This window comes from Halichoerus grypus, chromosome 9 (genome assembly GCF_964656455.1).
Source record: "Halichoerus grypus chromosome 9, mHalGry1.hap1.1, whole genome shotgun sequence".
Classification (NCBI taxonomy): Eukaryota; Metazoa; Chordata; class Mammalia; order Carnivora; family Phocidae; genus Halichoerus; species Halichoerus grypus.
In genome coordinates, this window is record NC_135720.1 from 134,625,035 (window position 1) to 134,638,814 (window position 13,780).

General features: G+C 43.8%; 1 protein-coding gene across 1 annotated transcript in view; it reads left to right on the top strand.

Moving 5' to 3' along the window:
- CAP2 (cyclase associated actin cytoskeleton regulatory protein 2) overlaps nt 1-13,489 on the top strand; it is a 135,649-nt gene extending 122,160 nt beyond the window's left edge. The window contains exons 9-13 of the mRNA XM_036123645.2: nt 409-584; nt 1,675-1,798; nt 1,899-1,981; nt 8,978-9,118; nt 12,054-13,489. Of these exons, the coding sequence (XP_035979538.1) occupies nt 409-584; nt 1,675-1,798; nt 1,899-1,981; nt 8,978-9,118; nt 12,054-12,137 (608 nt within the window). The 3' untranslated portion in view covers nt 12,138-13,489. The remainder of the gene's footprint in view (nt 1-408; nt 585-1,674; nt 1,799-1,898; nt 1,982-8,977; nt 9,119-12,053) is intronic.
- The last annotated feature ends 291 nt before the right edge of the window (nt 13,490-13,780 follow it).

The following is a 13,780-nucleotide window of genomic DNA, read 5'->3' on the forward strand; positions in this document are numbered from 1 at the left end:
CCCTTATCTGCACAGTAAGGGAATGGATTCATAACCCTAAAGTCGATTCCATACTCTGACATACACTTGCTGGAATGCCATGTCCTTGTAAGCTACGCCTGGGGAATGATTTTGCCACGAGAAAAGAAGTAAATCATGTGATCCTTTTTGGCCAGGTGCTTTGCTTTTTGTAGAATTTTTATCCATCATCTTATCTCCTTAAAGAAGAGGTTTCTCCAGCTTAAAAAATGTTTACAGTGCTTCTAATTAACACTAAATTTATAAGGTCTCAGACTCTGCCTATTATTAACCTTGAGAGATTAATTATCAAAATTTCTTGTGCTGTTTACATCACATTGATCTAAGAAGTTAGGGACATTTCCCTTTGCATAAAATACAAAGACACGTGGTTGTGTGTTACCTTCCCAGGGCTCCGGCACGTCACAGATGACCAGAAGACATACAAGAATCCCAGCCTACGGACTCAAGGAGGACAAACTCCATCTCCTACCAAAAGCTACACTCCAGCCCCCAGGGCTCCCCAGTCTCATCCTCCTCAGAAGCATACTCCTGTGTTCGAGCTGGAAGGAAAGAAATGGAGAATAGTGAGTGAAGCCCTTTAATCTTTATTCCCGACACACTCCAGTGAAAGGCCGTTGCTAAACCGTTGACTAAGGTCGAAGGGTTACTAAGGCTAAACCTTTTACCAAGGTCTTCTGGGTTTCTGAGTGAAGTGACAAAGGCACGAGCCACTGGCTAGAGTAGAAGCCAGGACATTTCTGAATGCTTCCATCAACTTGTTGTTGTTGTTGTTTTTCACTTATTGCTCATGCATCGTTTTCCTCAACGTTTTAAAATTATTTTTTTAAACTGTGGTAAAATCACAGCACATAACATTTGCCATTTTCACATCTAAGTGTATGTAATGACCCATGGACATGAAGTGCATTCACCCTGCTGCGCGGCCATCAGCCCATCCTTCCAGAGAACTCTTCCATCTTGTAAAACTGGAACCCTATGCCCCTCGGATAACCTCTCCCCGTTCCCCCCGCCCCCCAGCCCCAGCATCCACCTTTCTACTTGTTGTCTCTACTTGACCACTCTTTCCATAAACTTTTAATCTGTGCCCCATTCCGGTTGTAGGATGTTCTATCCCACTGACAGAGGCACTAACGTAACCTACCACGCCACCCAGCACTTGCAACCTTTGTGTGAACAGGACAAAGACCCTTCAAATGTGCATGAAAGCTGGTGCCTCCTGCCAGTCCAGAGCTTCCCCAAAGGTGGAGGACCAAAGTCCCCAGAAAGGTTGTCTTGGGCTGACAGTACACATGGACTTACACCACCATTGTCACCAGCCTATTTGCCCAACTTGTATTCGATGCCACAGCGTTAAGTCCAGATTCAGGAGACAGACTTAATGGAAAGCTCCCATACCCACCCACCAGCCCAGGTGCCTGATATTTGACTGTTGGCAAATGGACCCTGACCCCCTTCCAGGCGGTGGCTCCATCCATTTCCATCATTACAATAATAGAGGAAGACCTGGGGTTTGGTGTGTAAAAAAAGGTGGTTTGGAAAGAACATATGGAAAAGCTGTATTGAACGTTGAACCCCGTCATAATTTCAGCCTGCGATGGGCTCCATCCACTTGTACATCCTGAGATTCAATATTTGCATGTGTTTTAATTTTAGGAGTACCAAGAGGACAGGAATGACCTGGTGATTTCAGAGACGGAACTGAAACAAGTGGCTTACATTTTCAAATGCAATAAGTCCACTCTACGGATGAAAGGAAAAATCAATTCCATTACAATTGGTACGGCAGAACCGGGGCCCTGTGGTTACTATGACCCGTTGTTGTGCATAAACATGCTATGTGTGTTTAATGGAGCTTTGCTTTGTTTTGTTTTTCCTAGACAACTGTAAGAAGTTTGGCCTCGTGTTTGACAACGTGGTAGGCATTGTGGAAGTGATCAATTCCAAGGATATTCAAATGCAAGTAAGGGGCCTTTTCTTTCTTTCCTTTCTGTCTTTCTTTCTAAGGATTTTATTTATTTACTTGCAAGTGAGTTGGGGGAGGGGCAGGGAGAGAGAATCTTAAGCAGACTCTCTGCTGAGCACGAACCCAATGCGGGGCTCTTTCTCACGACCCTGAGATCACGACCTGAGCCGAAACCAGGAGTCGGACACTCAACCGACTGAGCCACCCAGGTGCCCCCATATAAGTGGCCTTTTCAGCCATGCCTTCTGCCCACTTTGCAGCTTTGCTCAGACCATCCAGCTGCCTGCACGGGGCCAGCCATGTTCACCTGGAGAACTCCTCTTCCCTTTCCTTCAGACACAGCTCTGTCATCACTCCTCTCTTGGATGGTGTTAATTCTTCCTTTTCAATCCTTATAACACATCCTATCTGGCACTGCAATCGCCGTTTACCATGCCTGTCTCAGGGGCACATAATTAGTCTTTACAGCCCCAGAAACTGGCACCGCACCTACACACAGTAGGTCTCCAATAAATGTTTGGTGAGGTGGTGATTGGGAGGCATCAACTAATGAATGAACACAGATGCTAAGAGATTCTCCCAACCTAACGGCACCATCCCGAAGAGAATTTTCTTTGTTCAGGGAGCATTGGTTCTGAGTAAGGAGGAGGAACTTTCCGAAGTCAGTGAGATAATCAGACCAACAACCTGGAAAGTAGGATTGGGGGGCGCCTAGGTGGCTCAGTCGTTAAGCGTCTGCCTTCGGCTCCGGTCATGATCCCAGGGTCATGGGATCGAGCCCCGCATCGGGCTCCCTGCTCAGCGGGAAGCCTGCTTCTCCCTCTCCCACTCCTCCTGCTTGTGTTCCCTCTCTCGCTGTCTCTCTGTCTGTCAGATAAATAAATAAAATCTTTGGGCGCCTGGGTGGCTCAGTTGGTTAAGCGACTGCCTTCGGCTCAGGTCATGATCCTGGAGTCCCGGGATCGAGTCCCACATCGGGCTCCCTGCTCAGCAGGGGGTCTGCTTCTCCCTCTGACCCTCTTCCCTCTCGTGCTCTCTGTCTCTCATTCTCTCTCTCAAATAAAAAAAAAAAATCTTTAATAAATAAAGAAAGTAGGATTGGAATTGAATTTGCAAACTAGGAAAAAAACATGCACTCCTTTAGTTAATTTTGATTTAACCCAATTGGATTTTACAATATGCCAAAAGCTAAAGGACCTCCTCCCTTTGGCCAGTTACAACTTCCACCTTTGATTACGCTCTCTTCATATTTTTTTTTTTTAAGATTTCTTTTAAGTAATCTCTATACCTAACGTGGGACTCGAACTCACAACCCCGAGATCCAGAGTCACATGCTCTACCCACTGAGTCAGCCAGGCACTCCTCTCTTCAAATTTTTAATTAACCCCTTATGATCCCATGTTTCCTGATAATGTTTGTTAACATTGGATTCTGGTGGGTTGTTTTTTTTTTTTTTATTTTTTTTTTAAAGATTTTATTTATTTATTTGACAGAGAGATAGAGAGCACAAGTAGGCAGAGTGGCAGGCAGAGGGAGAGGGAGAAGCAGGCTTCCCGCGGAGCAGGGAGCCGGACGCGGGGCTCGATCCCAGGACCCTGGGATCATGACCTGAGCCGAAGGCAGCTGCTTAACCGACTGAGCCACCCAGGTGCCCCTGGATTCTGGTTTTATAGATCTTTCTCTCCTGTTTTACTGGGCTTTTTCCTGCCATCACTTTTAATTAGAGTACATCCAAATGGACATTTTACATTTCACTCACTGCTATTTAAGACATTGGTTTTGTGTGTGTCCGGTTAATGCAAAGAGCCCTGCACTGGGCACCCGAGCCCTGGGCACGAGCCCCGGCTCCGTCCTCACCCGCAGCGCACACTTGGCCGGTTGGCTTCACCTCTGACTCCGAGGTCCCTGCCCTGAAACGCAAGGTTAGCTGGGGAATTCTAAGTCCTCCATAGCCCAGATTCCAAATATTCTTGCCACATAGGCTCTGTGGGTATGTGTATCTCTTCCACATTCCAGTTCCGTATTTTCTCTGCAGTGCGTCTGTGTAAATCCCTTTCCCCCCCGAATCATTCTGCTTCCACTGCTTCACAAATTCCATTCCTGGATAGAGAACCACATTCGGAGAGAGCAGCCAAGCAACTCCTCCCAGGCAGTTACTAGATTGTTGTCTTCACCGTGTAAACGGGAAACGCGACCAGCCTCGGATCTTACTTTAGGTTCTAAAATGTGAGTCATAGCATAGAGCACGCACTCGATCATTCCTTTGCCAGATGTTTACTGAGCACGTCTGATATGCCGGGTACTGTTCTCAGCTCTGCAAATATCAGTAAGCAAACGAGACAAAAATCCTTGCCCTCATGAAGCTTGTATTCTGTAATACCACCTTCCAATTTAGCATTTCTGACAGCCACATTTCTCCATTTATTGAATAATGTTGCCTCTCCCAGAGTATTGTGCATGAAAATTTTAAGGAAGTCACTCATCATCAGAAGTCCAATTCCTCAAGGAGAAATATGGCTCATATAAACCTAATAATGAGGCCACAATTTCTGAAGAACTCTTTTGGGTAGTGGAAGTTCCTACATAAAGATCCAGGCTTTCTCCCTCTTCACATTATTTTTAACCAACCCCCCCACCCAAAGTCACGGAAATAATATTCTATGACTGAGGTGAGAACACATATTTAGCCAGGTGAAAAATATCCTGGAAATAATCTAATCTAATATACCCCCTCTTACTGTTAGAGAGTTTATTCCAAGCTTCCTTTTATTCTTACAGAAATGGGACTGGGTAGCACTGATGAAACCATCTATAAGGAGTTAGCATTTTTTTAAAGATTTATTTATTTATTTGAGAGAGTGAGGGAGAGAATGAGTGCATGCAGGAGCAGGGGGAAGGGCAGAGAGAGAAGGAAGGAGAAAATCTCAAGCAGACTCCCTGCTGAGCTTAGAGCCCAATGGCTTGATCTCAAGATCCTGAGATCATGACCTGAGCTGAAATCAAGAGCTAGATGCTTAACCAACTGAGCCACCCAGGTGCCCTAGGAGTTAGCATTTTTCAGTAAAAATACATCATGTTCAAAATTAAAAACCAATTGAATTAAGTATAAAACATGAAGCTATAGAAAATGGGAAGAAAACAGTTTTAAATATTCATCAAATTTCTGGAGGGAGACATAATTCTAAATTGAGAAGTAATAGAAATTATCCAAAAAGATATGTCTACTTAAAAATTTTAAACTTCTGAATTCTACACAAAAATAGTTACCATGTAACCATTTTTAAAAGTGATTTAGAAAGAAGGGCACCTGGGTGGCTCAGTTGGTTAAGTGTCCAGCTCTTGGTTTGGGCTCAGATCACGATCTTCGGGTCGTGAGATTAAGCTTCACATCAGTGTCGGGCTCCACGCTGGGCGTGGAGCCTGCTTAAGATTTTCCCTCTCCCTCCGCCCCTCCCGCCCCTCACTTGCACGTTCTCTCTCGAAAAAAGAAATAAATAAAATAACTGTAGTTTTATGTATAAAAATGACTGTAGTTATGTGAATAAAAATAGGTAGATCTCAAAAGCAGCATTGAGCAATGAAGACACATGACAGAATGGCAGGCACTAGAAAATGTGTCCCTTTATATAAAGATTGAAAACATGCAAAACAATACACACGTTAAATACACTTGTGAGGACCTGAAACTAATATCACACCGTATGTTAACTAACTGCGATTTAAATAAAAACTTAAAAAGAAAGAAATACACTTATGAGGGCGCCAGGTCACCCGACTCGGGGATAGTCCTGGTGTAAATGGTCAGCACAAAATTCCGAAGAGTGGTTTCATCTAGGGAGGGAGAAGAGAGTGAATGAGGGGCTGGATGGTACAGAGAGGACTTCAACTATGCTATAAGATTATAGTCCTAAAAAAAAAAAGGCCACTAAGCCAAAATGTTAAACTCTGATAAAGCTGTTTGACATATATATGTTTACAGATTTTTTATATTTTCTATGTTTCTATGTTTGAAATACATCCTAATTTTTTTAAGGATATGACATGTGTTCTAAAAATAATGTAGAAGAATATACCGTGGCTATCTGTCCAAAAGGGATAGAAACTTGACAGCAGGGTTCAGAGATGAGAGAGACATTTTATTGAGTACTTTTCAAGCTTTTGGATGTTCAAACCAAGTGAATGTCATTACCTATTTAAAACATTTAATACGTTGTTTCAAAAGGGCCTGCACACAATAGAAATCAGTGGTTCCCCCAGGGGTGAAGACAGGTATTGACTGTAAGTGGGCACTAGGAATGATGGAAATATTCTAGATGGAAATATTCTAGATGGAAATATTCTGTAAACCTACTAAATATCATTAAATTGTGCACTTAGAACAAGTGAATTTTAGGGGCGCCTGGGTGGCTCAGTGGGTTAAGCGTCTGCCTTCGGCTTAGGTCATGATCCCAGGGGCCTGGAATGGAGACCCTCCTCATGGTCAGGCTCCCTGCTCAGCGGGGAGTCTGCTTCTGCCTCTGCCTCTCCCCCTACCCCCTCGCCCTGCCCCCTGCTCCTACTTGCTTGCTCCCTCTCAAATAAATAAAATCTTTAAGAAAAAAAAAAGGTGAATTTTATGTTTGCAGATTTTACCTCAATTACTTAAAAAAAAAGACTGAAAGGAAGAAAGGGGCATGCACCAAAGTTCATTTAATTTGGGCCAGTAATTCTGTTTTTGGCAAACTACCCTCAAAAAAGAGTACACATTATGAGGGAGAGAAGAGACCTAAATATAACATTGAAATTTTTTAAATTGTTATAGAGAAATAGGGGCGCCTGGCTGGCTCAGTCAGTGGAGTGTGCGACTCTTGATCTCAGGGTTGTGGGTTCGAGCCCCACATTGGGTGTAGAGATTACTTAAAAATAAAATCTAAAAAAATTTTTTCTAAAAGATTTATTTATTTATTTATTTGACACAGAGAGAGAGGGAGCACAAGCAGGGGGAGCTGCAGAGGGAGAGGGAGAAGCAGGCTCCCCGCTGAGCAGGGAGCCCAGGACCCTGGGATCATGACCTGAGCCAAGAAGGCAGACGCTTAACTGACTGAGCCACCCAGGCGCCCCTAAAAAAACTTTTTATAGAGAGACAAATTTATGAAAAACCTAACTAATCCAGAAATGCATTAAATGCTAGAGCACTGGCTTGGGCAGGGTCACACATCACCTGTCACTGAGTAGAGGAGATACTCTTTGGCCCAGTTCTCTTGATAAGAAACCATCTCTGTTCTCAACGCGGTCCCAGACCACCAGGGGAAAAGAGCACGTAGACAATCGAGTCTAATGCAGCATTGACCAAAACACTGTGGAAAAGGACCCATTCTTAACCATATCAAGGCAACGTTTTTTGTTTGTTTGTTTGTTTTTAAAGATTTTATTTATTTATTTGAGAGAGAGAGAGAAACAGCATGAGAGGGGATAGGGTCAGAGGGAGAAGCAGGCTCCCCGCTGAGCTGGGAGCCCGATGTGGGACTCGATCCCAGGACTCCAGGATCATGACCTGAGCCGAAGGCAGTCGCTTAACCAACTGAGCCACCCAGGAGTCCATTTAAGGTCTACTGTTGCTTTTTCAGACTTTTAGATATGTGGGGTATTGAAGCGTTTTTAATATAGCATAGCAATATATAAATATAAGTAAACTGTATTAGTGTCATGCGCTTGCCTCACGTGCCCCCATTCTGCCTCACAAACAAATCACCAAGGATCCACTGACAGTTTACCCTTTCTCCCGTCTTGCCTCACTCCCTGTACCGTGCTGGGCAGCGTGTAGATGTTCTTCATCACTCTAAGATAAACAAATCTAGAAATTACCAAAACATTACTGCTGACACGTTCTTGAAATATAGATATATGTATTATTACTATTGTAGGGTATTTATGGCAAAGCCTTGTGCTTACCTGACCTTGAACTACCTCTGCTTTTTTTTTTCTTTTCTTTTTTTTTTTTTTTTTTTGGCACTGGGGCTCATTTCTAACTCAGTGTCCAGTTTCTATGGAGAGAGGAGAAAACAGAAGTGTGGTGACCTGGCTAGACTCCCCCTAAGGAATTCTTTACATCGTCTGCACCATCAACGGGAGTTGCCCCTTGGGTTTGCAATCCAGCCTTTTCTTCAGGGTGAAAGAGGAGATGTCTTTATCATTTCAATTACCATTACAAGAAGGAAAATCATAGAGTTGTAATATGGTCATTGGGGGAACAGTCTGCCCCTATAGAGATTTGGGGGCTAGGGAGAATGTCTGAAACCTGTTAAAAGAGAAATTTGAAACTGAGCAGAATTTTTATAGCACTTAGATATTTGTAAACAATATAAAGAATCACCTCCTCTTGTGTATAGTCCTATTCATGCAGTGAGTAGCCTGAACCAAGTCCCCACTCTTGGCTCCTGGAATTAATACATTTCAAAATACCTAGACACTCATTGTCTTACTCAAGCTTCCCATTCAGCCAGTGAGATTGTTATCTAGCAAAAGATTTATGTGAAAAGAATTGTAGTGTTTCTTATTTAGGTGCAAGAAAAAATCTACTCAATTACAGAATAATGTATTTACTCTGAAATGACAATATTAGCATTTGTTTTAACCCAAGATTCACAGACTTGTCAGAACTAAAATTTTAAGCAAATAAAAGCAAATGCGTCTTGTTACTTTTATCCGTGAAATCAAATCTATGTTTCAAATCCACCAGAGGGTTGTGAGACTTTTTCTGAACACTTAGCTGTTTTCACATTAATCCCTTTATTTGGTCTCAGGAAAAGAGACCCTGAGGCTTGAGAATCCCTTTGTGTGGTCCTTTCGTTCTGTCCCCAAATGACACCCACCGGTTCAGCGTGCAGACGTGACTGCTAACCAGCCTGACCCAGCTCTTCCTAAAGCTGGGGGAAGCCCATGGATGGGGCTTTATTCGAGGACATCGTCATTTTTATTTAAGTGGGTGCCAGGCTGTTCTCTTGTCTATTTCAGGTAATGGGGAAAGTGCCAACAATTTCCATTAATAAGACAGAAGGCTGTCACATATACCTCAGTGAAGATGCGCTGGACTGCGAGATCGTGAGTGCCAAATCATCTGAAATGAATGTCCTTGTTCCTCAGGATGGTGATTATGTAAGTACCTTTTAAAAGCCGGTAAAGAATTTTTCTTGAGCCTGCCTTCGTAACATTCGACGAGACTGATTCATTAACTCCCAACCTAGGAGCTTCGTTTGCGGAATAATCCACAGGCAGGAGAGGAATTCAGAGAGTTGCTTTGAGTCTTGCTCCTCCTCTGTTGGTTTCTTGGCTGTGTGCATTCCTCGAAGGGTGATTCTCTGGGCCGTTTACTAATAATTTACCTTCAGGGGCTAGCTTTTATCAAACAGTGCCTCACGCATCTGAGTTCATGGTATTTAGGGCTAAATATTGTCCTTTGCTGTGGTGGAGGCAAGCAAAAAGGAGGGAGAAATGCTTTGGGGGGGAAAGTGGGAGGCGGGGGGGGTGACGCTAAGTGGACCTGTTTCTGTAGGTATACTTCCATCAGGGGTTCTCAAACTCAGCGGGAGGATCCGCCCAGAAGCTCCATGAAAATGCCAGCTCCCAGAGTCTGCGCCTGGAGGTTGGATTCGGGAGGCTTCGGGCGGGGTCTGGGGAATCTGTATTTTAATAGGCATCTCGGGTGATGCCAATGCCGTCAGCTCATCCAGCCCTTCCGAGACACCCAAAGTGATTCGGCCACCATTTGTTTTCTATGCCTCCTCTCCCCCAACAAAGCAGCTTTTTTTTTTTTTTTTAAGATTGTATTTATTTGACAGAGAGAGACAGGAGGAGAGGGAACACAAGCAGGGGGAGGGGCAGAGGGAGAAGCAGGCTTCCTGTGGAGCAGGGAGCCCGATGCGGGGCTCGATGCCAGGACCCTGGGATCATGACCTGAGCCAAAGGCAGACGCTTAACAACTGAGCCACCCAGGCGCCCCAACAAAGCAGCTTCTAAGAGAAGCATGCAGATATCCTCACACGTTGCAAAAGAAGTCCAAATGAATACATTTTCTGCATCGCGCCTTGTGGCGGACTTGCAGCTCCAGCTCTTTGAAAGCAAGTTGCTGCTTCCTACTCGTTGTCGCTTCTTGGAAGTACAGATAAATCCAGAGATGATTCCCTCTGATTCTAACTGTGCAAGGGGACAGTGAACCAGGGGAGGATGGGAGAAGAAGTAACCTCGAAGGCGCCCCATCAGCCTGTGGGCCAGTCACCAGCCCCGTCCTTAGGCAGACAGCAACCGTGCTCGAATGTTCTCCTCTCGCCGGTCAGTAAATTCTTCAGCACCGCCCAGCCACGTGCTACAGAATGCAGCCTAGAATCCTTCATGTAAGGCTGAAAAACAAAAGTCTGCCAGCACCGGACTGCTAGCTGTTTGGCTAGCCTAACCCCGAGCCTGAGAAGAGCCCTCTCGCGTTCTCTACCTAAAGCTACTGAGGAGCTAAAGCTGATACAGAACAGCTTCCAGCCGGAGAGCCAAAAATTAGGGGGGTCCCTGGCCTTTGCCGCTGGTCCAGCAGAAGGCTCATCTGCATGGGAGCTGGATCTGCTGAGAAAAGCAGTGGGTCTGGATCAGCGTTCCAGACTAATTCGGCTAGCATCCCTGGGCGTGGTCCCAGGCATCTGTACTTGTCAGAGCTTCTCAGGTGATTCCACCGTGGAGCCAAGCTTGAGATCCACTGACCTAAGGCGTGAGTATAGGTCAGAACCCGAGCTTTTGTGCTGAAGGAGCCTTCCGCCTATCGGCAGGTTATCTTGTGCCCTCATTCCATGGTCCTCTTAGTACATTTTCTAGTGAGCGGTAGTAGGGAGCAGGCAAAGGTCCTGCCATGGATGTTGTAATCTGGGAACGGATGGTGGGGATGATTCATCCTGAAGGAAGTCCATTACCCAGAGAAGAATGTCATCATGTGACTATCACTTCACTCCCCCCAAAAAAGATGTGGAACGGCTATATATAGTATGGTTAACTATCAAAGAGATACCTTCACTCTGGAGCATTCTCTACCTGGCCTGGTACTTGAGAGCAAGCACCAAGCCTTGTTTACTTCCAGAAGAGGCAGGTGGATCCCACATCTAAGAAGATATGTACTCGTGTGTGGGTTCCACTGAAAGATGGTATCTCATTGATGGAGGAGCGGGGCACCGGCTTATCAGACACTTGGCGTTCCAGCCGTGCCGTGTGCACACAACGTCCCGGGAGGGCACAGAAGCCGGGGCCAAAGCGGACTGCCTCTCCCCTTCCTTGTCAAGCCTTTTCTGAAATGACTGCAGAATCACTTTCTGGGGAAAAGGAGAGATTCCAAACTACTTTTATTTTGGCTCTGTCCCCCTGCCCTCTCCCTCTTCCGACAACCCCCCTCCCCGTATGGTGCACGCAAGTGTATTTCCCAATGGGAGGAGTAGGTGACAGGATGCAAAGTAACACATTGATATATGACCCAAAGCACATCTTCGTAGCTCATCAAAGAGTATACAGAGAACGCCGGGGCCAAGCCTTTCTACTTGGTGTGACTAGGGATCCGCAGCCTCAGTGCCCCCTCGGAACTTGTTGGAAATGCAGATCATCATTCTCTTCCCCAGATCTACGGAATCAGAACCTGCATTTTAACAGGCTCCCCGGGTGATCCTGTGCAAGTTTGCATGTGGTGGTGAGTGGGTAGAGAGGCTGTCTGGCTTGAAGTCTGGCTGCCCTGCTTACAGCAATACCATCTTCAGCCATCTGTTTGACCTCTCAGACCTGCGTCCTGTAGATGGCATCTCAAGAACACCCAGCTCCTAGGGCTGTAGACTAACGGAGTCCACATATATCTAGTACTTAGAAGACTGCCTGGTTCTTAGTAGGTTCTAGTTTTAATGATGATGCTAGCAGATAGTTACAGAACCTACACACAATTTTGCAGGTCTCCACGGGACCCAGAAGACCTCTCCACAACACAGGTTTGGGTTCCATTAAATGTCTTTCTCTGCCATGACACTGATCAGCCTTCCATCTGTTTAAGTAACTTTGTTTTTCTGCATTTTTCCAGAGAGAATTTCCTGTTCCAGAACAGTTCAAGACAGCCTGGGATGGATCCAAGTTGGTCACTGAACCTGCAGAAATTATGGCCTAGCCTCCAGAGAGACCAAACCCCCTGACCTGAATCCATCAAAAAAAAAAAAAAAGCAGCATTAAACACCTAGAAGTGGCAGTAACATGTACAGCTTTAGTTTTGGCCTTCAACAATTCTGTGTTCTAGAAACAGCATCATTTCTGGCATGCCTTCGTGGGCATTTTGAAGTATTTAACGTGTCTTCATGATTTGCCTTTGTGTGTGATTTGAGTTCCACCTGATGACTTGTGAGCATTACACATTTAAAGGGGGGTAAAAATAGTATTCTGTTCCCCTAATATCATTAACACGATAGCTGATAGGTAAAAATACTGCATGATTCAATTTGACACTTATGTTTAATTGCTAGTTGGAAAATAAAACCTCTGAGAATCTAAGATGTACATTTTTACCTTTAGGCAATTTCTATGTGATGTAGTAGTAGTTATGCTCTGAAAAATCTAACTTTTTTCCCCCCATTTTTACCAAATGTTCACATTTATCAGCACGGATACATTGTCAGCATGAACACATATTTCAACCCATTTTTTACAAAACATAAGAAAATTCCATCCTGAGGACGATATCCAGTTACTTGGTCCTTAGAAGACTTGTATTCTTTACAGTTACTAAAAACTACAAGTAGATTCTAATGATTTATCTTAAAACATTCTTCTGCCATGTCACATGGAAAACTTTTACTTCTCTACAGAAAGATTTTTATGCCAAAAGATTGGTGGGAGGAAGCAGATGTATGTAGTACCTCGCAATTTTGCTCGAAGATCAAGCTCAATTTTTTGTTTCCCAATTTTGAACCTGCTGAATATCAGATGCGTTGTAAATTATGTCATTAATGTTGTATTATAGACTTTTCTTTCTCACTTGCCAGACTTCTAACCAGTCTCCAAAAAAAAAAAAAAAAAAAAAGAACGTTAAAAAGCCATAGCTGTAATACTTCTTCCAAAACCTGAAGAATTGTTTGTTGGTTTGACTTGCTGCTCCTATTTTGTAGTATTGAGGAGTACATGCTTTTTCAACATTAAGAGAAACTATGATACTCCTTTGTATCTTTTCAGTACACAGTGCTGAAAAATCTGCAACTTCTTGGATCACATATAATGCATTCTAGTATAATGCTTGCAGACCCAATACAAGCATACATATCGTGCCTACTATAGCCTTTGGAATACGTCATTTCCGTTTTTTAAATATCTTCTATATCCATATAGTATTCAAATTACTAATGCTCATGTACCAAGGTTTTGCTATAAAACTTTTGTTCATATGAATAATGTGGCTTTAGTAAATATCTTTTTTTCAACTGTAAACTTATTCTGAAATAAAGTAAAATTCTAATTGTTTAAATACTGTGATGAATTCTGGTTGTTAAAATTATTTTTTTCTGCTTTGATTTGCCCCTCGATCATATATCAGATATGTTACATTCAGGAAAGACAGCTGAGTCCTCCTGGTTGGTTTGGAGAATGTATCCAGCATGCCATCAGCTTCCCAGAAGAATAGCTTCTTCAAGACAGATATCAGATAAAGCCATCTGCAGTTGGTATGACTGTCAGTCAGAAAATTCTAGAATCCAGTTGCATAATTCAAGTCCTCTTCACTGAGAAAACCCTTCATAGATCTTCATTAATGTAAATATCCCAGAA